This window comes from Tachysurus fulvidraco, chromosome 21 (genome assembly GCF_022655615.1).
Source record: "Tachysurus fulvidraco isolate hzauxx_2018 chromosome 21, HZAU_PFXX_2.0, whole genome shotgun sequence".
Taxonomy (NCBI): Eukaryota; Metazoa; Chordata; class Actinopteri; order Siluriformes; family Bagridae; genus Tachysurus; species Tachysurus fulvidraco.
The window spans coordinates 22946819-22974318 of record NC_062538.1 but is presented as its reverse complement, the minus strand read 5'-3'; the positions used below and the strand labels follow the sequence as shown (position 1 = coordinate 22974318).

Sequence of the window (27500 nt, the reverse complement as noted above, 5' to 3'; positions counted from 1 at the left end):
GATCAAACACAAGGACCAAAAGTACCATCAGAAATGTGACCCTGATCCTCAGCAGACCAGAGAGAGTATCATGGCACTGGGAAAACTGGCTTTCCACCAGCTGGAGAAAGGAAACCTGATCTTCTATGAGGAAGACCTGAGAGAGTGTGGCATTGATGTCAGAGAAGTGTCAGTGTACTCAGGAGTGTGTACCCAGATCTTCAGAGAGGAGTTTGGGCTTCACCTGGGGAAGGTGTTCAGCTTCGTACATCTGAGTGTTCAGGAGTTTCTGGCTGCTTTATACACATTTCTCTCCTTCATCAGCAGAAATGTAACAGAACATCAAACCTCTGATCTGTCTGATCTCCTCAGGAAGTCAAACATGTCTGATCTCCTCAGGTGTGCAGTGGACAAGGCCTTACAGAGTGAGAATGGACACCTGGACCTGTTCCTCCGCTTCCTTCTGGGTCTCTCACTGGAGACCAATCAGACTCTTTTACGAGACTTAATGCCACAGACAGGAAGCAGATCTCACAGCAAACAGGAAACAGTGGAGTACATCAAGGAGAAGATCAGGGAGAATCCATCTCCAGAGAAATCCATCAATCTGTTCCACTGTCTGAATGAACTGAATGATGATTCTCTAGTGCAGGAAGTACAAACTTACCTGAACAGAGAAGGTTACAGACGTCTCAGAGACACCAGACTCTCTCCTGCTCAGTGGTCAGCTCTGGTGTTTGTGTTACTGACCTCAGAACAGGAGATGGATGAGTTTAATTTGAGGGAATATTATCCATCAGATGAAGGTCTCTTGAGGCTGCTGCCAGTGGTCAAAGCCTCCAGAAAAGCTGAGTGAGTATTTTTATTTATAACTGTATTACTGCATGGTTTATTATTTTAATGTAACACTGAACTGCACTGTTTGGATTAATGTGTGTTAATAGTTCCTCTAATCATCTTTACACAAACCTCTGGTACTTTTACAGAAGATTGTGTCACTTTTTCTTTATGTTGAAGTTCCTCATCTTGTGTTGTGTGTGACAGTGTTGTGGGGAGATTCACTCTGTCATGGCTTTTTTACTCAATTGTTCTTTCTAATAAAAATAAAACATAATGCTTTTTAAAACTTTAACCCAATACGAAGGACAAACAAAAGTCTCCTTCAGTCTGCACTACTGCTAAACTTTACCAAGGACTGAGCTCGTGGTCAATAAAACATCAACCATCATTTTGGACCTCGACACATTGGACATACAAAGTGGGAAAATGTTCAGCTTTATCTTCTTATTATGTTAGAAACAAGCTAGGCAGCGAACTCAGATGTGTGATGAAGATTTTCTTTCTCTAACACTGACCTGTTTGTAGAGGATGGAGTTTAAATGTGACTTTTATATGAAGACTTTTATTTTGATGGGGTTCTTTGTTCTTTGCTTATCAAGTGTACAAGCAGGTAAAAAGAGAGAGGATGAATAATGTGTCACAGGTGAGTGTAGTGTCGTGACCGCTGTTATTAAAAAGTCCTGTTTTGTTCTACTTGGAGCTCGACAAAGACACCAAACTGTTAATGATCACATTCTTGTTCTTGGCTCGTGATTGTTGTTAATCTGTTGTGGTTGAATTATAGACAGTTTTTTGTCTGGTTCACTGCATCAGAAGATGGTGGATGTGGTAAAAACAGACGGTGAACACAAAGACGGTCGCACGTGACGGTCGGTCAGGTTTATCACCGTTACTGTTGAAGAGACGTCAGGTTTCGTTCTTTGGAACCTTTCTGTGGATTTTGGAGACATTAAGCTGTGGACTGTGTTTGTGTTTATAAGCAGCTGTAGTGAATCTATATTTTTGTTGTACAACATTAATAACAGACTGGTTTTGTTCTCTGTTCATCATTATGTACTGATAAAATATTACACATTGGTACACTACATTCTACCATGTCACTTATAGCCCCCTGAAGCCCACCTACACAAATCCTTCAGTGTAACACACAGTAGTGTTGTGTTAGATTTGTACCTACAAGGTGGGTTAGATTTCCTGCTATGTGTATAGTCAGTGTTTTAGATTGAACAAACGAATGTCTGTATGTTGATCCATCTAAAGCTAATACTTGTGTATATACAGTGTGACTCATTTAAAGGTAAGAAGTTCGACTTTGTTTATTTCTGATGCTGTGTGCAGTCGTGCTGATGTGACGTCACTCTGTAAACAGGAAAGGAGCTCAGATTTGAGAAGAAAACCCCACGTTCACTTCTCAGTTGTGGAGGCATAAAGACATGATCCCATTTACTCTGTGGAGAAAGAAGGGTTCACTAAGTTGTGTTGAAATAGTAACAGTGACATCTGTAGTAAACAGTACAATGTTCTTTCTAATATCCTTTATTTACATTGTTTATGATCGATGAGAGATTTTTACACATCTATATTTTATAAAAAATACAAATCATGATCAAGAATCATTTATAAGGTTAAAAAACCTTTCTCTTTAGTTTGGATGTGTTTAGACGTATGTGAACACTCCACCTGTATTCAGGTCCACACCAAACACCTGAACCAGTGTGTGTGTAAAATCAGAGGTCTGGAGGTGACAGATTTGTACGTGTACGAGCACAGAGAACAATACACACCAACTGTTTTAGTGTCTGTGTGAAATCCAACATATAACTGAGTGTAAAGTACGACTAGTATTGTCATGTTATTACCTGGTAGTGTACAGCTGTATAATTCTTTATGTTCTGTAATAAAATGCACTGTATCTGCAGTGTTGGGTGTAGAAACTTGAACACAGATCAGAGTGTAGTGTTTGTAGGCTGCTCGCTCTCACATGTGTGTGTTATGTACATGACCTAATGGTCTTATAATAAATTGTAGCTGAGAGATTGTGGAGTGCAGAAAGACGTCCCTGCTCCTGTAAATGTCCTGATGTGGTGTCCTGTCCTCTGATTTGTGTGTGTGACACAAACACACTGACATTTCTGTTACAGCTTCAACTTTAGCTGGATTATGGCTGTGTTTGTGTGTTTGAGATCAGTGTTCTGATATTTCATCATTTCTCTTCCAGGCTGCGTCGGTGTAATCTGACAGAGGAAAGCTGTCGAGTTCTGTCCTCAGTTCTCAGCTCAAACTCCTCCAGACTGAGAGAACTGAACCTGAGGGGCAATAAACTGCAGGATTCAGGAGTGAAGCTGCTCTCTGATGGGCTGAAGGATCCACACTGTACACTGGAGATACTGAGGTACACACACAAACAAACACACACACACACACACACACACACACATTGGAGATACTGAGGTACACACACACACACACACACACACACACACACACACACACACACACATTGGAGATACTGAGGTACACACACACACACACACACACACACACACACACACACACCATTTTATAGACCTGTTTCTGTTGTTCAATGGGAGCAAAACTATTCCTGAGAATGTTTGTAACACAAAGTAAAAGTGTGTACAATGTACACAGATCTACACACTGAACACACTGTAATGAAGCAGTAAAGGACAGTGTGTAAATGTGTAAATGTTCTCCAGCAGAACTTTCCCCAGAGCTGCTGAACACACTGTATGAACATCTCTCTGCTAGAAATAAAGAGACGTGTTTGTTCAGAGTGACGTCTCTGTTATTATCTTCTTACAGAAAGTTAAAGACATCTCAGTCTCATATGAGCTGAGACACATGGATCTGTCCAAGAGCTGTCCAACTTTATACACAGATGTTCATGTTAGATTTTTATCCTGATATTAGAACCTTGTGTTCAGGTCCACACTTTATTTCTCACTGATGGAAACACCTCAATTCACTATCAGACAAATAAATCAAACACTTCATCATTTCTCTTCCAGTCTGTGGGACTGTAATCTGACAGAGAAAAGCTGTAGAGTTCTGTCCTCAGTTCTCAGCTCAAACTCCTCCAGTCTGAGAGAACTGGACCTGAGTGGCAATAAACTGCAGGATTCAGGAGTGAAGCTGCTCTCTGATGGGCTGAAGGATCCACACTGTACACTGGAGATACTGAGGTACACACACACACACACACACACACACACACACACACACACACACACACAGTTTATAATTATTACATGAAATTGATGAACATATTTAATCATCATAGCTTTATTTCTATAGAACCTGTAAACACAAAATTCAGACCTGCTTTACAATAGAATATTTATATAATATGATAAAAATTAAAATGCATAACTAACAGCAGTACAATATTAAAGCTAAATGTAAAAGTCATGAACAATCAGACAGAAAACAGAACATTAATATCATTAAGAAATAAAAAGCTCTGATAAACTTGGACTTGTACACAAATGGTATTATATGATGCTGTTTTTCCCCAAAGCTCCAACTCCAGAACTCGAGCTGCTAATTTCGATTGTAGACGAATGTCCAGATAAACAGATATAAAACTTCTCCAAAGTGCTACAGTCTCTCCATAGCATGACTCCACCCCCTTCTCCTCTTGTTGGAGACTCACATCTGAACTGAATGAATGATCTGTCTTGTTCCATCATATCCTTCAGTTCAGACTGAACCACATGTCCCAGTTTGTACAGAATCAGTACTGCTCTCCTTCAGTAAGAGCTGAATTCCTTCTACAGGTCCAACCAATGACATTGTTCCTTCACACACACACACACACACACACACACACACTCTACTGCAGTCAGTGAACAGCAGCTGAAGCAGTCACGTGTTTTACACAGGAGGGACTTCAGTGGACAGAAATCTGAGTCAGCACATGGAAGTTTGTTTCAGCACATTATCCTGTTTCAGAAAGTTAAAGACATCTCAGTCTCATATGAGCTGAGACACATGGATCTGTCCAAGAGCTGTCCAACTTTATACACAGATGTTCATGTTAGATTTTTATCCTGATATTAGACCCTTGTGTTCAGGTCCACACTTTATTTCTCACTGATGGAAACACCTCAATTCACTATCAGACAAATAAATCAAACACTTCATCATTTCTCTTCCAGGCTGTGTGACTGTAATCTGACAGGGAAAAGCTGTAGAGTTCTGTCCTCAGTTCTCAGCTCAAACTCCTCCAGTCTGAGAGAACTGAACCTGAGTCACAATAAACTGCAGGATTCAGGAGTGAAGCTGCTCTCTGATGGGCTGAAGGATCCACACTGTACACTGGAGATACTGAGGTACACACACACACACACACACACACACGCACACACTCTCACACACACACTCACACACAGACAACACACACATATACACACACACACACACAATATTAATAAACACTACAACATCCAGTTCTCCTCTGTGGTAACTGTAACTGTAGTGATCTGATGTATTGTCATTGTTGTGTGTGTGAGATGGAGAGTAAATGTACTGTATATAAAGATTTTGTGTAGTTCATGTTTTCAATACTAAACCTGAGTGTGTTAAGTGTGAGAAGGTTTTCTTTCTTGCAGGATGGAGCTCTGCAGTATTACAGATGAAGGTTGTGCTGCTCTGGCTTCAGCTCTGAGGTCAAACTCCTCATCACACCTGAGAGAACTGGATCTGTACCGTAATAATCCAGGAGAATCAGGAGAGAAGCTGCTCTCTGATCTACTGAAGGATCCACACTGTAAACTGGAGACACTACAGTGAGTTACTGACTTACTGTCTCTTTACTGTATGATATTGTGTAATATTCACTGTGTGCTGTAAAATGTCACATCTAATGTGTGTATTTATGTTTCTGTTGTTCATAAGTAATGTGTTTAAATGTGTCTGTAATTCTGTCCTGTTGTGTTTTTCAGCATTAATAAGACACTCAGCAGGTCTGGTGTATGACAGGAGTCTCTCCTCAGACCTTTTTTCCAGGATAAAGCAGTTATGGTGGTGAAGCGTTAGAACACGTCCCACATTTCCATCAGTTTGGGAGCTGAATCATTCATATTCAGATGTAGAAGATCCATAACAATAACTGTGACTGATCACATCCTTTTATCCTCTCAGCTACAACTTCACACTTTAACATCTTTTACAATCCAAAGTCAAATCCTTCAGCATCTCCACACAACACAGAGATATCATCACATCATCACACTGATTACACAAATACACATCCATGTGTTACAGATGTTTACACATTATTTTTACCTCTTTAATTGGATCTCAGATTAGTTTCTCCACAGATGAGACTCACAGATTTATTTCTTTTCCTTTAAAAGTCTCTTCTTTTCAAACCCTTTTCACCAAACACTTTTAAAATCTTTATTAAAATCCCTTTGAACATTAAAGGAATCTTATTTTTGTAGTTGATCTATTTTTCTATATTTTAATTTCTTCTTTCTTAATTTCCTCATGACATTTTTATCTTGGTTGCATCTTGTTTTTATATCATTTAACTTCTTTCTTTTTCCTCTTTCCACCATATATTTTGCTTTATTTCTTCATTTTGTCCCCTCGAGTTCTTTCTCCTCCCTTTTTTATATTTTTGTCTCTTTGGCCAATTCATTCTCTAATTTTTTAAAACGTAATTTTACTTTTTAATGTTATTCCTTCCTTCCTTTCTTTCTTTCTTTCTCACATTCTACAATATTTAATTAAAAATGTTTAATTAAAAATCTAACATTATCTCATTGTATAACATTACCCTCATTCATTTCATTTCCTTTGTGTTTTTCTTTAATTTCTCTAAACATAAAATCATAGTTGTTTATCTTTAAACGTTCTGTATTTAGACCCCATACACTTTGTCCCCTTTCTACATTATTCCAGGCTTAATAAATAAAAACTCATGATACTCAAACTTGTTTCCTTATATCTGATTTTGTCTGTAAAGTTTTCTACATTTCTTGAACATAAAATAAAGACAATCGTTGTCCTGTAAGTTTTTCACTATATCTCTTCTTTCCTTCCTACATTTCTCTCTCTCCACACGTCTATCAGGTTGTTTTCACTCATTAGATCCTTTAGTTCTTTTCTCTCTGTATCTGATTTAATAACCATCCCATCTGCCATATGGAGTTTACTGTAAACAGTCACTGCAAGTCCCATCATTATTATTTCTTTATGCTTCTTTAAAATTCTTTTTAAAGGATTAAATAATTCTTTCTTTTCTTTTTTTATCTGTTGGGTCATGAACATTTACTAAACTGACAAAAAGGAGAACTAAAACTTCACTGTGTAGAGGCAAATTCTAGTGTTATTTGTACCCCAGGTGTGTGTGTGTTTTATGTGTGCGTATGTTGTGTGTGTGTGTGTGTGTGTGTGTGTGTGTGTGTGTGTGTGTTTTATGTGTGTGTATGTTGTGTGTGTGTGTGTGTGTGTGTGTGTATGTTGTGTGTGTGTGTGTGTGTGTGTGTGTGTGTGTGTGTGTGTGTGTGTGTTTTATGTGTGTGTATGTTGTGTGTGTGTGTGTCTGTAAAGATTACGGCGACTTTTACCTTCTGTAAAAAAAGTCCGGAAAAATTACCTCAGGTAATACTGATCCTGTCCGAATAGACCCGCTGTAAATATGTACGGTAAAGATTGGTTGGAGGTAGACCGTGCCACGATTGGTCAGCGCCACGAGACCGTTGTCCGATTGTCCCATTCACAAATAAATACAATTTATAAATATTTTTTATTTGCAAATCACATTTTATTTATTTGTGAATTTCATTTCTTTTTGTGAAATTTGTAACATATATTTACGGTTTGATTATTGTGCATTTGTTAATTTAAAAAATATTTGTGAAACTTTATATTTATTTGTGGATCTTAGTATATTTATTCAGAATAACGAAACAATTCTGACCCCATAACGCACCAGCTCTCTAATGAGGCAATGAAACCTTCAAAACTGCTTTGCCACTTGAACGCCAAGCCCCTGGTTTTAAAGACGAGCCCCTGGTTTTACAGACGAGCCCCTGGTTTTACAGACGAGCCCCTGGTTTTACAGACGAGCCCCTGGTTTTACAGACGAGCCCCTGGTTTTACAGACGAGCCCCTGGTTTTACAGACGAGCCCCTGGTTTTACAGACGAGCCCCTGGTTTTACAGACAAGCCCCCGGTTTTACAGACGAGCCCCTGGTTTTACAGACAAGCCCCCGGTTTTACAGACGAGCCCCTGGTTTTACAGACAAGCCCCCGGTTTTACAGACGAGCCCCTGGTTTTACAGACAAGCTCCTGGTTTTACAGGCAAGCTCCTGGTTTTACAGACGAGCCCCTGGTTTTACAGACGAGCCCCTGGTTTTACAGACAAGCTCCTGGTTTTACAGAAGAGCCCCTGGTTTTACAGACAAGCTCCTGGTTTTAAAGAAGAGCCCCTGGTTTTACAGACGAGCCCCTGGTTTTACAGACGAGCCCCTGGTTTTACAGACGAGCTCCTGGAGTATTCTGAAAGAAAAAAACGGGAACACGAAGGACAGAAGAAATGTGTGAGGGCCAACACATCAATAAAGGAGAATGCACTGCGAGCATCATATTTGGTGGCTAACCGTATTGCTAAGGCTCAAAAGCCATTCACTATCGGTGAAGAATTGATCTTGTCCTCCACTAAAGACATTTGCCGTGAACTTCTAGGAGAAGCTGCTGTGGAAAAGATAGCACATGTGCCTTTGTCAGCTAGCACTGTGACTAGGCGCGTGGAGGAAATAGCCGAAGACATTGAGACACAGTTGTTGGAGAAGATGAATACATGACCGTGGTACGCACTCCAGGTTGACGAATCTACAGATATCGACAACAAGGCAATACTCCTTGTTTATGTGCGATATCCATATCAGGAGGATGTGCATGAGGATTTGTTATGTGCACTAACTTTGCCAACCAACACCACAGGAGCAGAACTGTTCAGGTCACTGGATGCTTCTATATCAGGACATATAATGGTCCTTTTGTGTCGGCATATGCACAGACGGAGCTGCTGCCATGACAGGACGACTGTCAGGTTTAACTGCTCGGATTAAGGAGGTTGCACCTGAGAGTGAATCTACGCATTGTGTCATTCACAGGGAAATGCTGGCAAGCCGAAAAATGTCACCGGGATTTAACAGCATATTGATTGATGTTATTAAAGTTATTAACCACCACAACACAAGCCCTTAACTCTGTTTGAGCAGTTTCGTGAGGAGATGGATGCTGAGCACAGATGCCTTCTCTTATACACAGACATAAGATGGTTATCCAGAGGAAAATCGCTAACCAGAGTACGAGAGCCATTGCAAAGATTTCTCTCAGAAGAGAAGTCATCACTGGCAGCACATTTCAGTGACAAGGTGTGGGTCGCAAAATTCAGCCTGCTCAATGAACTCAATCTGTCCCTTCAGGGGAAAATGACTTCCTCTGTTGACTGTTTTCAAGTTGGCAGACAAAGAAGCTGCATTTAAAGCTAAACTGGAGTTGTGTGGACGGCGTGTGAACAGGGGCATTTTGGACATGTTTCAGACATTAGCGGGGATTTTAGGTGAGACTGAGCATCATTCACCCAGTTGGTGCATCAGCTGTCTTTGCTTTTAACAGAGTTCCAGCGCTACGTCCCAACCACTAAAGACCCACGACCTGGTAAGGAATGGATCCGCGACCCATTTGTCAACAAACCAGGCGAATCTAGCATGTCTGTGCAAGAAGAAGAGCAACTCTTGGTTGCAAATGACGGCGGCCTTAAAACTACGTTCGGTACTACAACTCTGCCGGAATACCCCGGGATTTCCACCACAGCACTGAAATCCTTATCGCCATTTCCGACATCTTACCTGTGTGAAGCGGGGATTTCTGCAGTGACGGCAACCAAAACAAAACAACGGAATAAACTGGACATAAGCAAAACACAGGACTTCATCACATCTTTCTCTTATTTTATATTTAATTGTAATTTATGCAGATTATAAATCAGACTGTAGAACTTAAGTGGGGAAAATCTGTAATGAAACTTCGTGTTTTTTTACTTAGTGTTCAAAGTCTCTTTAAAGAGAAGCGGTGTTTTTTCTGCCCCCTGGCGTTGGCGGAATGAAACGCAGACACTAATGCTTTATAACGTCATAAAGACGCTTTAATGAGACATTTTATTAAACCACGACACTTTAATTACAGTTTTACACACAGGTCCACATCCACTTTAGAGGAAGATGAAGAACACGACTCAGGATGTCACTTTGACGGCGTTCTCCAGAACTTTAGCCACCTGATCAGCGCTCATGTTGTCCAGAGGAACACTCTGCTCTTTACCAAACGCTGGAACAGTTAACACACACAGAGAGCACTTATTACTTATTATATCTCATTTACATTCAAACTCCTCTCTCTTCCTCTCTCTCTCTCTCACACACACACACACACACACACACACACACACACACACTGTATAAACTCAGTGTATAAGCAGCTGTATCTCTGCTGAAAATGTACAACAGCTAGATGAAGGAGATGAACTCAACTGAGGTTTGGATTCTTTCTCTAAACATCAGACTGAAGAATAAATCTGAGTTAGCTAGATTAGACTGTTAAGGAGTTGGACACGATCCAGACTTTGTCCTTTCTGAACAAGGCTTCAGTTATAATAAATTGTCAAGTTTAATGGTTTAATTACACAAGGAAATAAATCCAAATAAAAATTGACCACAGATTTGTTCATCAGAAACTCTAAATAACAGACAGACGTCTCTTTCCAGGCTTCTGTAGCTCTGATATCTGAATATCTCTCTATTCCCACTATACAGCCAAAAGTATGTGCACCCCATCACACACACATCTTTCATCCTCACACTCTTTCCACAAAGTGTGCTGTATGTTTACAAACGTCTCTTCACTGGAACTAAGAGGAACAGAGTGTGATGTTCAACACGCAAACACACAGTGGTGTGGTGGTCAGTTTTAGCCACATTGTGTATATATCTGCTCTTTCCAGGCAAACAGGTGTGTGTGTGTGTGTGTGTGTGTGTGTGTGTGTGTGTGTGTGTACAGAGCTGAGTGATGAATGTCTCAGTAATTCACCGTATCTCGCCCACAGTCGTGGCTGAACACCAGAACATTCTCTGATCAGGATGGGAAAGTCAGGATTCAAGTTCTTCAGGGTCACATAGTGCTGCTGTACAAAATCCCTGCACACACACACACACACACACACACACACACACACAAACACACACAATGTTCACCCAGTTCAGATGTATTCTGGCCATTAAAATTAGTATTACAATAAAATTCCTTTACACTGTTCTCTGGACATTCTGAGAGATGGTTGTTTTGGTCAAAAGGTGAATAATGTGTGTGTGTGTGTGTGTGTGTGTGTGTGTGTGTGTGTATATTACATATAACTATATATTATTTATTTATATAATTCTAACAGCTGCTTTGTTTCTATTCATCAGAAGTAAAATAAACTTTACACTTTCTACAAATAGTCATTTCTCAATGATTTGTTTTTATACAGGAAAAATCCTGTTACAGTTAATACTGAATACTGAACTCATTTATACTGTAAATACTTGTAATTATTGGTGTGTGTGTGTGTGTGTTTGTGTGTTTGTGTGTCTATGATGTAGTTTTGTGTGTCTATGATGTAGTTTTGTGTGTTTATGTGTTTGTGTGTTTATGATGTAGTTTTGTGTGTTTATGATGTAGTTTTGTGTGTTTATGATGTAGTTTTGTGTGTTTATGATGTAGTTTTGTGTGTTTATGATGTAGTTTTGTGTGTTTATGATGTAGTTTTGTGTGTTTATGTGTTTGTGTGTCTATGATGTAGTTTTGTGTGTTTATGATGTAGTTTGTGTGTTTGTGTTTGTGTGTCTATGATGTAGTTTGTGTGTTTGTGTTTTTATGTGTTTATGTGTTTGTGTGTTTGTGTGTCTATGATGTAGTTTGTGTGTTTATGTGTTTGTGTGTTTATGTGTTTGTGTGTTTATGTGTTTGTGTGTTTGTGTGTTTGTGTGTTTGTTTCTTTATATTAGTTTTAGTTTTATTGTGTTTTGTGTGTTTTATGTGTTTTTGTGTCCTATCATTTAGTTTTGTGTTTTTAGTGTTTGTGTTTATGTGTTTGTGTGTCTATGATGTAGTTTGTGTGTTTATGTGTTTGTGTGTTTATGTGTTTGTGTGTTTATGTGTTTGTGTGTCTATGATGTAGTTTGTGTGTTTATGTGTTTGTGTGTCTATGATGTAGTTTGTGTGTTTATGTGTTTGTGTGTTTATGTGTTTGTGTGTCTATGATGTAGTTTGTGTGTTTATGTGTTTGTGTGTTTATGTGTTTGTGTGTCTATGATGTAGTTTGTGTGTTTATGTGTTTGTGTGTCTATGATGTAGTTTTGTGTGTTTATGTGTTTGTGTGTCTATGATGTAGTTTGTGTGTCTATGATGTAGTTTGTGTGTTTATGTGTTTGTGTGTCTATGATGTAGTTTGTGTGTCTATGATGTAGTTTGTGTGTTTATGTGTTTGTGTGTCTATGATGTAGTTTTGTGTGTCTATGATGTAGTTTTGTGTGTTTGTGTGTCTATGATGTAGTTTTGTGTGTTTGTGTGTCTATGATGTAGTTTGTGTGTTTATGATGTAGTTTGTGTGTCTATGATGTAGTTTGTGTGTCTATGATGTAGTTTGTGTGTTTATGTGTTTGTGTGTTTGTGTGTCTATGATGTAGTTTGTGTGTTTATGTGTTTGTGTGTCTATGATGTAGTTTAGTGTGTTTATGTGTTTGTGTGTCTATGATGTAGTTTTGTGTGTCTATGATGTAGTTTGTGTGTCTATGATGTAGTTTTGTGTGTCTATGATGTAGTTTGTGTGTTTATGTGTTTGTGTGTTTGTGTGTCTATGATGTAGTTTGTGTGTTTATGTGTTTGTGTGTTTGTGTGTTTATGTGTTTGTGTGTTTATGTGTTTGTGTGTTTATGTGTTTGTGTGTTTATGTGTTTGTGTGTTTATGTGTTTGTGTGTTTGTGTGTCTATGTGTTTGTGTGTCTATGTGTTTGTGTGTCTATGTGTTTGTGTGTCTATGTGTTTGTGTGTCTATGTGTTTGTGTGTCTATGTGTTTGTGTGTCTATGTGTTTGTGTGTCTATGTGTTTGTGTGTCTATGTGTTTGTGTGTCTATGTGTTTGTGTGTCTATGATGTAGTTTGTGTGTTTATGATGTAGTTTTGTGTGTTTATGATGTAGTTTTGTGTGTTTATGATGTAAATAAAGACTAAACACAAGTCCAGTCTGAAAGCTAACGGTACTTAGCCAGTATTTAGCTTTAAACGGTTCATGAAGACCGGAATAATGTGACTAAAGTCCCCGTTAAGTCTTTACCTCGCGCCCTGACTCGCAGCAGAAGTTTGACAGAAATGAAGCCGGATTTCTCTCAGATTTTTACTGACATTAGATCCGATCGCTCGCACTGCGGAAGCCGCCATCTTGCTGTCCGACCTTCCCGGAGCTGCTGCTTCTTCTGTGGTGTTTGTGTTCGGAGGAGGATCATAAATATCACACTGCCACCTAGCGACCACGTGACCACGGCACACGTGACACCCTGATGCTTTAGTATGTGAATCAGAATCAGAAGCAGGTTTATTGGCCACGTGTGTTGTTGTGGACACACACAAGGGATTTAGTTCTGTTTGTGACTCTCAAAGGTACACACATCAATAACACTGTACAATACACACATCAATAACACTATACTATACAATACACACATCAATAACACTGTACAATACACACATCAATAACACTATACTATACAATACACACATCAATAACACTGTACAATACACACATCAATAACACTGTACAATACACACATCAATAACACTATACAATACACACATCAATAACACTGTACAATACACACATCAATAACACTGTACAATACACACATCAATAACACTATACAATACACACATCAATAACACTGTACAATACACACATCAATAACACTGTACTATACAATACACACATCAATAACACTGTACAATACACACATCAATAACACTACAATACACACATCAATAACACTATACAATACACACATCAATAACACTATACAATACACACATCAATAACACTATACTATACACACATCAATAACACTATACTATACAATACACACATTAATAACACTATACAATACACACATCAATAATACTATACTATACAATACACACATTAATAACACTATACAATACACACATCAATAACACTATACTATACAATACACACATCAATAACACTATACAATACACACATCAATAACACTGTACAATACACACATCAATAACACTATACAATACACACATCAATAACACTATACAATACACACATCAATAACACTATACAATACACACATCAATAACACTGTACAATACACACATCAATAACACTATACTATACAATACACACATCAATAACACTATACAATACACACATCAATAACACTATACTATACAATACACACATCAATAACACTATACAATACACACATCAATAACACTATACAATACACACATCAATAACACTATACTATACAATACACACATCAATAACACTATACAATACACACATCAATAACACTATACTATACAATACACACATCAATAACACTATACAATACACACATCAATAACACTATACTATACAATACACACATCAATAACACTATACAATACACACATCAATAACACTATACTATACAATACACACATCAATAACACTATACTATACAATACACACATCAATAACACTATACTATACTATACACACATCAATAACACTATACTATACAATACACACATCAATAACACTATACAATACACACATCAATAACACTATACAATACACACATCAATAACACTATACAATACACACATCAATAACACTATACAATACACACATCAATAACACTATACTATACAATACACACATCAATAACACTATACTATACAATACACACATCAATAACACTGTACAATACACACATCAATAACACTATACTATACAATACACACATCAATAACACTGTACAATACACACATCAATAACACTATACAATACACACATAACACTATACTATACAATACACACATCAATAACACTATACAATACACACATAAATAACACTATACTATACAATACACACATCAATAACACTATACTATACAATACACACATCAATAACACTATACAATACACACATAAATAACACTATACTATACAATACACACATCAATAACACTATACAATACACACATAAATAACACTATACTATACAATACACACATAAATAACACTATACTATACAATACACACATCAATAACACTATACTATACAATACACACATAAATAACACTATACTATACAATACACACATAAATAACACTATACTATACAATACACACATAAATAACACTATACTATACAATACACACATCAATAACACTATACTATACAATACACACATAAATAACACTATACTATACAATACACACATCAATAACACTATACTATACAATACACACATAAATAACACTATACTATACAATACACACATAAATAACACTATACTATACAATACACACATAAATAACACTATACTATACAATACACACATCAATAACACTATACTATACTATACACACATAAATAACACTATACTATACTATACACACATAAATAACACTATACTATACAATACACACATCAATAACACTATACTATACAATACACACATAAATAACACTATACTATACAATACACACATAAATAACACTATACTATACAATACACACATAAATAACACTATACTATACAATACACACATAAATAACACTATACTATACAATACACACATAAATAACACTATACTATACACACATAAATAACACTATACTATACAATACACACATAAATAACACTATACAATACAATACACACATAAATAACACTATACAATACACACATAAATAACACTATACTATACAATACACACATAAATAACACTATACTATACAATACACACATAAATAACACTATACAATACACACATAAATAACACTATACTATACACACATAAATAACACTATACTATACAATACACACATCAATAACACTATACTATACAATACACACATAAATAACACTATACTATACAATACACACATAATTAACACTATACTATACAATACACACATCAATAACACTATACTATACTATACACACATAAATAACACTATACTATACAATACACACATCAATAACACTATACTATACAATACACACATAAATAACACTATACTATACAATACACACATAAATAACACTATACTATACAATACACACAAAAATAACACTATACTATACAATACACACATAAATAACACTATACTATACACACATAAATAACACTATACTATACAATACACACATAACACTATACAACACACACATAAATAACACTATACTATACAATACACACATAAATAACACTATACTATACAATACACACATAAATAACACTATACAATACACACATAAATAACACTATACTATACAATACACACATAAATAACACTATACTATACAATACACACATAAATAACACTATACAACACACACATAAATAACACTATACTATACAATACACACATAAATAACACTATACTATACAATACACACATAAATAACACTATACTATACAATACACACATAAATAACACTATACAATACACACATAAATAACACTATACTATACAATACACACATAAATAACACTATACTATACAATACACACATAAATAACACTATACAACACACACATAAATAACACTATACTATACAATACACACATAAATAACACTATACTATACAATACACACATAAATAACACTATACTATACAATACACACATAAATAACACTATACTATACAATACACACATAAATAACACTATACTATACAATACACACATAAATAACACTATACAATACACACATAAATAACACTATACTATACAATACACACATAAATAACACTATACTATACAATACACACATAAATAACACTATACTATACAATACACACATAAATAACACTATACTATACAATACACACATAAATAACACTATACAATACACACATAAATAACACTATACTATACAATACACACATAAATAACACTATACTATACAATACACACATAAATAACACTATACTATACAATACACACATAAATAACACTATACTATACACACATAAATAACACTATACTATACAATACACACATAACACTATACTATACAATACACACATAAATAACACTATACAACACACACATAAATAACACTATACTATACAATACACACATAAATAACACTATACTATACACACATAAATAACACTATACTATACAATACACACATAACACTATACTATACAATACACACATAAATAACACTACAATACAATACACACATAAATAACACTATACTATACAATACACACATAAATAACACTACAATACAATACACACATAAATAACACTATACTATACAATACACACATAAATAACACTATACAATACACACATAAATAACACTATACTATACAATACACACATAAATAACACTATACTATACAATACACACATAAATAACACTATACTATACAATACACACATAAATAACACTATACAATACACACATAAATAACACTATACTATACAATACACACATAAATAACACTATACAATACACACATAAATAACACTATACTATACAATACACACATAAATAACACTATACAATACACACATAAATAACACTATACTATACAATACACACATAAATAACACTATACTATACAATACACACATAAATAACACTATACTATACAATACACACATAAATAACACTATACTATACAATACACACATAAATAACACTATACAATACACACATAAATAACACTATACAATACACACATAAATAACACTATACTATACAATACACACATAAATAACACTATACTATACAATACACACATAAATAACACTATACTATACAATACACACATAAATAACACTATACAATACACACATAAATAACACTATACTATACAATACACACATAAATAACACTATACAATACACACATAAATAACACTATACTATACAATACACACATAAATAACACTATACAATACACACATAAATAACACTACACTATACAATACACACATAAATAACACTATACTATACAATACACACATAAATAACACTATACTATACAACACACACATAAATAACACTATACTATACAATACACACATAAATAACACTATACTATACAATACACACATAAATAACACTATACTATACAATACACACATAAATAACACTATACTATACAATACACACATTAATAACACTATAATACAGAATATATAACAGATCAGTTCTGTACATAAAGTGTGAGTGTAAATAACGCTATAGTGTAATATTATACTTTAGTACACTATACAGCAGCAGTAGTGTGTAATATATACAGATGATGTAATGACTGACAGTCCTGATAATGCAGCACTTATAGATGAAGCAGTGAATATAATGATGGTGAGGTGTTAATCAGGGTGATTGTCTGGGGTAAGGAACTGTTCCTGTGTCTGGGAGTTTTAGTAAAGTTCTGTAGCACCTGAGAGAAGGGAGGAGCTGTAAGAGGGCGTGTCCAGGGTGTGAAGGGGCAGTAGTGATAACCCTCAAAATACATATAAAACAAAATACAAAATTTAAATAAATGTGAACGATTTTTTACACATATTTATACAGTATGAACAGAACATACAGTATGTTGTGTGTATTTTTAGCTTATATTTTTTAACATTTAAGATAACGGCTGAAAATGTATTTAGAAAATGTACAGAAAATATAAAGATCATAATTATTGTCCTACAGAAAAGTTTCAGCAGGTTCACCCTCGACATTCATGTTACACTTCATCTATAAACACCGTACAAGCAGTCACTTCATCTCAATGTGTTGCAGAAACTAAAACTGCCAAATCGAATATTTCTGATGATTAAAAACTTTCATCCTTTTGCTTCATCTTTTCATGTTGTTTTGTTTTAGATATTTTTCATTCCATAATTTAATATAAAGCAAAGTGAAGCTATTTGATGATGAGTCCACCAGAGGGCGGTGTGGAGCTCGTCTGCTTTGTTACTCCGTGTCTCTGGGACGTGTTTGCGGTTCGGGCTGCGCATGTGTGGAGTGTTGCGCATGCGCAGAGTAAACCTGTACTCGCATTTGTGTTTTTTTCTCTCGATCATCAGGAATAAATTCGGAGAGATTTGTGAAGTTAAATAAAAGCTCCAACTGCAGCAGAAGCCCGAGTCATCATGCCTGAGCGCGAAAGTAAGTGCTGTAAAGCGACGTGTTTTCTTATATGATAATATACTGTAATAAACTGTTCGGTCTTAGCTTGTTAGCATGTTAGCATGTTTTGCTACATGGTGTTTGGGAGAATTGATGAAAACAGACGCTAAATTTAATTTAATAAGAATTTATGAAACCATGAATGTTGTGTTACTTTAAATGATATGTTTATAAACAGACATACAGACGTTAACTATTATAAGAACAATAGTTCGCTATCTGGTTAATTTATTAGTTATTTATGTCGCTCAGTTCAATCTATGGGGGGAGGGGGGATGGAGAGAGATGGGGGGGGGGAGTGAGAGATGGGGGGACAAAGAGAGAGACAGACAGACAGACAGATACTTTATTAATCCCAGATGAAATGAAAGCATCTATAAACATAATAAATGACTAGAACAGCTGTAGTACATAAACAGAATTTCTGGTCAGTTCACATCGATGACCGCTGGGTTTAGTGAGCATTATCTCACACGGTCATTGGTTCGGGGTTCAGCTCCTGCCCCTCTGTGGTGCACTAGGAAGGTTCACTGTCTCATCAGTGAATATACGAACCTGCAGTGTACAGTCATGTATTTCTGGTGTAGGCAGCTGTGTCTTGGATTGTCAGTTAAAGTGTGTGTGTGTGTGTGTGTGTGTGTGTGTGTGTGTGTAGCGGAGCTGTACTCCAACCCTCTGGCTCCAGACGGCCATGAAGTTGAGGATCATCGATCAGCGCTGCAGTGAGTTTGATATTTAAGAGACAGATGGCGTGTGTTCATCACACCTGAGAATAAATACCCAACAGTGACGCTTTACTTTTGTCCTTTTTGTCAATTTCAGATCCAAACTCACCAATGAGGACTTCAGGAAACTCCTGATGACCCCCCGAGCCACGCCGTCATCGGCCCCGCCATCCAAGTCACGCCACCATGAGTACGACTCAGATTTATTTGCTGTGATGTAGAGACCAAATGAAAAGAATTCTGAAGGCTTCCTTCCTGTTTGTAGAGAACTTTTACCCCCTTCTGCCTCTCTAAATGCCCCATGTAACGGCTTCTCCTGCCTCCTGTGCACTGTATGTGGTTTGTTTACGTTTATAACACTTCTGTTTCCCAGAATGCCTCGGGAGTATAACGAGGATGAGGATCCTGCTGCTCGAAGGAGGAAGAAGAAAAGGTGTGTTAAATTTTTACACTCCTTAAAATTCACTCTTAATTAAAAATGAAATTTATAGGATTTGTTAATCAACTGAAATAGAAACTGTATTTTGAAATCAATCTCTACATTTTACTAATTATACTCCAACAGAGGGACATTTTATAGTCCTTATCTTTATACTGTACCTTATAATCTATACATACAATAATAAATTAAGTCTGTGTGTGTGTGTGCAGTTACTACGCTAAGCTGCGGCAGCAGGAGCTGGAGAGGGAGCGAGAGTTAGCAGAGAAGTACAGAGACCGCGCCCGAGAGAGACGAGACGGAGTCAACAAGGACTACGAGGAGACGGAGCTCATCAGTACCACGGCCAATTACAGAGCAGTGGGACCAACTGCTGAGGCGTGAGTGTGTGTGGGAGAGAGAGAGAGAGAGAGCATGTGTGTGTGTGTGTGTGTGTGTGTGAAAGAGAGAGAGAGAGAGCGCGTGTGTGTGTGTGTGTGAGAGAGAGAGTGTCTGTGTGTGAGAGAGTGCCTGTCATGGAGTAGTTGGTGTTTCAGATTTATTAACAGGAGTTAATGTGTGTGTGTGTGTGTGTGTGTGTGTGTGTGTTATAGGGATAAATCAGCAGCAGAAAAACGTCGTCAGTTGATTCAGGAGTCCAAGTTCTTGGGTGGTGATATGGAGCACACTCACTTGGTGAAGGGTCTGGATTTCGCCCTGCTGCAGAAGGTAAGTGTCAGTGTGGAAACAGAGCTGTTCACCTCCCCCACCTGTGTGAGGCTGTGAGTGTGAGGACCTTCACTCAGGTCATGTTCTCCGTCCTGAATGCATCAGCATACAGGAGATGATGTGTAACTGTTGCTCCTCATCCTCTGTATGGTGTGTGAGGAAGATCTGTGCAGTGAGGAGCTAATGATCAGTGTTGTCCTGTGTTCAGGTTAGAGCTGAGATCACCAGTAAGGAGAGAGAGGAGGAGGACATGATGGAGAAAGCACAGAAAGAAGCCAAGTATAACTCACACACACACACACACTCACTCACCCACACACACTCACCCACACACACTCACCCACACACACTCACCCACACACACTCACCCACACACTCACCCACTCACACACTCACCCACTCACACACTCACCCACTCACACACTCACCCACTCACACTCACCCACTCACACTCACCCACTCACACTCACCCACTCACACTCACCCACTCACACTCACCCACCACACACTCACCCACCACACAACACTCACACCACTCACACTCCCTCCACGTCACACTCACACACTCACCCACTCACACTCACCCACTCACACTCACCCACTCACACTCACCCACCACACACTCACCCACCACACACTCACCCACTCACCCACCACACACTCACCCACCACACACTCACCCACTCACCCACCACACACTCACACACCACACACTCACACACCACACACTCACACTCACACACCACACACTCACCCACTCACACTCACCCACTCACACACCACACACACTCACACACACACACACACTCACACACACACACTCACACACACACACACACACTCACTCACTCACACACGCACACACACACTCACTCACTCACACACGCACACTCACTCACTCTCACACACACACACTCACCCACACACACACACACAGTATACTATATTATCATCATTTTATTACATTATTAATCTTGAATAAATGGCTTTGTGTTTTGTAGAAAAGATGAAGATCCTGAGCAGAAGATTGAGTTTAAGACTCGTCTGGGTGAGTGTGAGAGTGTGTGCGTGCGAGTGTGTGTGCGTGTGATGTATGTGTTCAGTTCTACAGTCGTGTGTGTGTGTTTGTGTGTGTGGTTCCACAGGCAGGAACATTTACCGCATCCTGTTTAAGGGGCGTCAGATTGAGAGGAACGAGTTGTTCCTGCCGGGGCGGATGGCGTACGTGGTGGACCTGGAGGACGAGTACGCAGACACGGACATTCCCACCACACTCATCCGCAGCAAAGCCGACTGTCCCACCATGGAGGTGCTGAGCTACTGACTGACCCACAGCATCTGTGTTCACACACTGCACACTGTACAGAGACATATAGGGAGACACGTGGACAGAAATGAAGCAGACAGACAGGAATACGAATAAAATCTGATGGGGAAATGGGAGCGGACAGAGAGACAGATAAAGTGTCTCTGAGTGACAGCGGTGTCTTCATCACAGGATAGTTTCACTAGGAGAACATGGACAGACTGACATACAGGCAGCATAGAGAGGGGGGGAGGGAGAGGCAGAGAGAGAGAGAGAGGCAGACAGAGAGAGAGAGAGAGGCAGACAGACAGAGAGAGACAGAGAGAGATGGTTCAGACTCCAAATGGAAGAATCTATAGTCAGATGTTTGAACAAACAGACTAATGGGTTATACATGTGTCATATCTGGTTAATTAACTGTGTGTGTGTGTGTGTGTGTGTGTGTGTGTGTGTGTGTGTGTGTGTCTCCAGGCACAGACCACTCTCACCACGAATGATATTGTTATCAGCAAGCTCACCCAGATCCTGTCCTACCTGAGACAGGGGACTCGCAACAAGAAGCTCAAAAAGAGGGATAAAGGTCTGTTTGTCACCCGAACTGTTCTGTTCTAACTCCTGTGTGTATCAGTGTACATGTGTAGTGAACCCAGAGCCGCGTGTGTAGTGAACCCAGACCCACGTGTGTAGTGAACCCAGACCCACGTGTGTAGTGAACCCAGACCCACGTGTGTAGTGAACCCAGACCCATGTGTGTAGTGACCCCAGACCCGCGTGTGTAGTGACCCGAGACCCGCGTGTGTAGTGACCCCAGACCCGCGTGTGTAGTGGCCCCAGACCCGCGTGTGTAGTGGCCCCAGACCCATGTGTGTAGTGAACCCAGACCCATGTGTGTAGTGACCCCAGACCCACGTGTGTAGTGAACCCAGACCCATGTGTGTAGTGAACCCAGACCCGCGTGTGTAGTGACCCCAGACCCGCGTGTGTAGTGACCCCAGACCCGCGTGTGTAGTGACCCCAGACCCGCGTGTGTAGTGACCCCAGACCCGCGTGTGTAGTGACCCCAGACCCATGTGTGTTTTTGTGTTTAGGAAAACTGGATGAACGAAAAGCCCCTGAAGCCGACATGAAGTGAGTCTCTTAAACACAAATATAGTGTCACATGCAGTGTGTGTGTGTGTGTGTGTGTGTGTGAGTATTTGAGTGTGTGTGTGTTTATTTGTCTAATGACTGTGATGCTGCAGTATCTTTGATGATATCGGAGACTACGTCCCCACCACATCCAAATCCACAAGGGATAAAGAGAAGGAGCGTCACCGGGAGAGAGAGAGAGATCGGGAGAGGGAGAGAGAGAGGGAGAGAGAACGAGAAGAAGAGAAACGACGTCACAATTATTTTGAGAAACCTCGAGCTGATGATGAGGTGAAGAACATCACTACAGACTGCTACACAAACACAACATACACATACACTACACAACATACACATACACTACACAACATACACATACACTACACAACATACACTACACATACACTACACAACATACACATACACTACACAACATACACATACACTACACAACATACACATACACTACACAACATACACTACACAACATACACATACACTACACAACATACACATACACTACACAACATACACTACACAACATACACATACACTACACAACATACACATACACTACACAACATACACTACACATACACTACACAACATACACATACACTACACAACATACACATACACTACACAACATACACTACACATACACTACACTACACATACACTACACAACATACACATACACTACACAACATACACTACACATACACTACACAACATACACATACACTACACAACATACACATACACTACACAACATACACTACACATACACTACACTACACATACACTACACAACATACACATACACTACACAACATACACATACACTACACAACATACACTACACATACACTACACAACATACACTACACATACACTACACAACATACACATACACTACACAACATACACATACACTACACAACATACACTACACATACACTACACTACACATACACTACACAACATACACATACACTGCACAACATACACTACACTACACATACAATACACATACACTACACATACACACACATACACTACACAACACACACATACACTACACATACACTACACTACACATACACACACATACACTACACAACACTACACATACACTACACAACATACACATACACTACACATACACACACATACACTACACAACACACACATACACTACACAACATACACATACACTACACAACATACACTACACATACACTACACATACACTACACATACACTACAAAACATACACATACACTACACATACACTACACATACACTACACATACACTACACATACACTACACAACACTACACATACACTACAAAACATACACATACACTACACATACACTACAAAACATACACATACACTGCACATACACACACATACACTACACATACACTACACATACACATACACTACACTACACATACTACACATACACTACACTACACATACACTACACTACACATACACTACACTACACATACACATACACTACACATACACTACACATACACTACACATACACTACACATACACTACACATACACATACACTACACAACATACACTACACTACACATACACTACACATACACTACACATACACTACACATACACTACACATACACTACACATACACTACACATACTACACATACACTACACTACACATACACTACACATACACATACACTACACATACACTACACATACTACACATACACTACACATACACATACACTACACAACATACACTACACTACACATACACTACACATACACTACACATACACTACACATACACTACACATACACATACACTACACTACACATACTACACATACACTACACTACACATACACTACACTACACATACACTACACATACAATACACATACACATCAGCTGCTTCTATGTAAATGCAGGTCTGTGCAACACCTTTACTGATCTGTTTCCTGTTTGTCTCCACAGCCTATTGAAATGGATAAAGGTAAATATGGGCTTTACTCTTCTGGTGTGTGTGTGTGTGTGTGTGTGTGTGTGTGTGTGTGTGAGCATCGTGATGAGTTAAGAAATATGAGACCAAAGATATTTAGATCATATGTAACAAAATAGATTGAAATAAAAAGTCGAGTGTTGCTTGTAGTACAGCTTCAGCACTGCCCCCTGGTGGTTACTGTTAGTAGCTAACAAAAATCAAACTCCCCTTCTGTTCCTAATTTTAAATAAAATTGTCCCTGACTTTGTCTGCTAACTTTCCTGAGCTCTGTATGAGTTTAACGTTGAACTGTTGATGTTCTTTGCTGATTTTTTTGACCCATTGTTTTGTCTGTACAGGTCCAGGGTCAGTGAAAGACCAGCTGAAACTCATTAATGAGAAGTTTGCAGGAACCGCAACAGAGTGGCAGCAAACATATCCTTTCTTTATTTATGTGCCCACACACACACACACACACACACACACACATATATACACATACACACACACACACACATACACACACACACACAGCTAATCTTTCCTAAGCTTGTCATGTCTTCCTCCATTGTATATTTGTTTACAACCTTAACTGCTCCACACAGCTGGGACGAGACGTGAGGAGATGAAACATGTGGGAGATTTCTTCGGGATGTCCAATAGTTACGCTGAGTGTTACCCTGCTACGTGAGCATACACACACACACACAGACACGTGTACACACACACACAGACACGTGTGCGCACACAAATATATACTGTATACTAGTCCTCATAAACTCTGATACATTTTTATTCGCTGTGTTCTCATTGGTGTGTGTAGAATGGATGACCTGGCAGTGGACAGTGATGAGGAGGTTGACTACAGTAAGATGGACCAGGTGTGTGTGTGTGTGTGTGTGTGTCAGTTGTAACAGTGCATACCACATTCATACACAGTGTTTCACTGTAATGTTTCATTGTGTGTGTGTGTGTGTGTGTGTGTGTGTGTATCAGGGCAATAAGAAAGGACCTCTGGGCCGCTGGGACTTTGACACACAGGAGGAATACAGTGACTACATGAACAACAAAGAGGCTTTACCAAAGTAAGAGCATGCACACACACTCTCTCACACACACACAGAGGGGTTAGTGGAAGTTGAGAGCTGTTTCTGTCTTTTATACAGATTTAAATAGTCTGTATTTCTTATTAATCTGAGTTGCCTGTGTTCATGTTGCTCAGGGCTGCGTTTCAGTACGGAATAAAAATGTCTGAGGGCAGAAAGACACGACGCTTTAAAGAGACCAACGAGAAAGCAGAACTGGACCGACAGTGGAAGAAAATCAGTGCTGTGAGTCTTTACACAACATTAGAGACACACACCTTTATATTTATTTATTTATTTATTTAACCTCCACCTTTATACACTGTTATGGTTCATTTTGTTCAGTGCAGCGTTAATTGTACACGACTCACCTTCGGTCACGTCCCTTACACTTTGATCATTTTACCTTTTAATCCTCAGATCATTGAGAAGAGAAAGAAGCTGGAGGCTGATGGGTGAGTATCAGGAGGAGGAGGAGGAGGAATGTGTGTCATCCTGCTGTTAAATTACAGCTGCTTTGTTTTAACACTGATGTAACTAATGATTTGTGTCTCTGTTTTATAGGGTGGATGTGAAGAGGCCGAAATATTAGTGTGTGTGTGTGTGTGTGTGATTGTTATTGAGATATAGCTGTGATGTGCTGTGATTAATCGAACAGATCAGCAGAGACACACACACACTGATCACATGCTGCCTGCGTGCGAGTGTGTGACGTTTGTGTGTTACGTTAACATTTGCTGTGTGCATTATTACA

General features: G+C 38.2%; 3 protein-coding genes across 3 annotated transcripts in view; 2 read left to right on the top strand and 1 right to left on the bottom strand.

The window, feature by feature from the left end:
- Positions 1–5631, top strand: part of LOC125139880 (NACHT, LRR and PYD domains-containing protein 3-like) — an 8389-nt gene extending 2758 nt beyond the window's left edge. The window contains exons 5-9 of the mRNA XM_047805886.1: positions 1–831; positions 3038–3211; positions 3849–4022; positions 4998–5171; positions 5451–5631. The exon at positions 1–831 is cut by the window's left edge and continues 940 nt beyond it. Of these exons, the coding sequence (XP_047661842.1) occupies positions 1–831; positions 3038–3211; positions 3849–4022; positions 4998–5171; positions 5451–5631 (1534 nt within the window). The remainder of the gene's footprint in view (positions 832–3037; positions 3212–3848; positions 4023–4997; positions 5172–5450) is intronic.
- Positions 5632–9979: 4348 nt separating this feature from the next.
- On the bottom strand, positions 9980–13387 carry ndufa2 (NADH:ubiquinone oxidoreductase subunit A2). The gene is made up of 3 exons (XM_027168854.2): positions 13230–13387; positions 10946–11052; positions 9980–10186 (listed from the first exon to the last, which is right to left on the bottom strand). The coding sequence occupies exons 1-3, from the start codon at positions 13331–13333 to the stop codon at positions 10095–10097; spliced, it is 303 nt and encodes a 100-aa protein (XP_027024655.1). The 5' UTR covers positions 13334–13387; the 3' UTR covers positions 9980–10094.
- Positions 13388–19160: 5773 nt separating this feature from the next.
- The window catches only part of ik (IK cytokine), an 8543-nt gene continuing 203 nt past the window's right edge, over positions 19161–27500 (top strand). Inside the window, exons 1-20 of the mRNA XM_027168853.2 lie at positions 19161–19321; positions 19998–20064; positions 20165–20257; positions 20441–20500; positions 20719–20886; positions 21100–21214; positions 21423–21493; positions 22216–22262; positions 22360–22523; positions 22992–23100; positions 23609–23648; positions 23762–23939; positions 25655–25673; positions 26021–26096; positions 26265–26348; positions 26485–26542; positions 26658–26746; positions 26884–26992; positions 27167–27201; positions 27311–27500. The exon at positions 27311–27500 is cut by the window's right edge and continues 203 nt beyond it. Of these exons, the coding sequence (XP_027024654.2) occupies positions 19306–19321; positions 19998–20064; positions 20165–20257; positions 20441–20500; positions 20719–20886; positions 21100–21214; positions 21423–21493; positions 22216–22262; positions 22360–22523; positions 22992–23100; positions 23609–23648; positions 23762–23939; positions 25655–25673; positions 26021–26096; positions 26265–26348; positions 26485–26542; positions 26658–26746; positions 26884–26992; positions 27167–27201; positions 27311–27338 (1626 nt within the window). The 5' untranslated portion in view covers positions 19161–19305 and the 3' untranslated portion in view covers positions 27339–27500. The remainder of the gene's footprint in view (positions 19322–19997; positions 20065–20164; positions 20258–20440; positions 20501–20718; positions 20887–21099; positions 21215–21422; positions 21494–22215; positions 22263–22359; positions 22524–22991; positions 23101–23608; positions 23649–23761; positions 23940–25654; positions 25674–26020; positions 26097–26264; positions 26349–26484; positions 26543–26657; positions 26747–26883; positions 26993–27166; positions 27202–27310) is intronic.

What these genes read in the sequence shown, in the direction of transcription:
- ndufa2 (XM_027168854.2), bottom strand. Translation starts at nt 13,333, where the DNA reads ATGGCGGCTTCCGCAGTGCGAGCGATCGGATCTAATGTCAGTAAAAAT. An exon ending in GCTGCGAGTCAGGGCGCGAG is followed by an intron (nt 11,053 to 13,229) that starts GTAAAGACTTAA and finishes GTGTGTGTGCAG; the next exon opens with GGATTTTGTACAGCAGCACT. An exon ending in ACGACTGTGGGCGAGATACG is followed by an intron (nt 10,187 to 10,945) that starts GTGAATTACTGA and finishes TAACTGTTCCAG; the next exon opens with CGTTTGGTAAAGAGCAGAGT.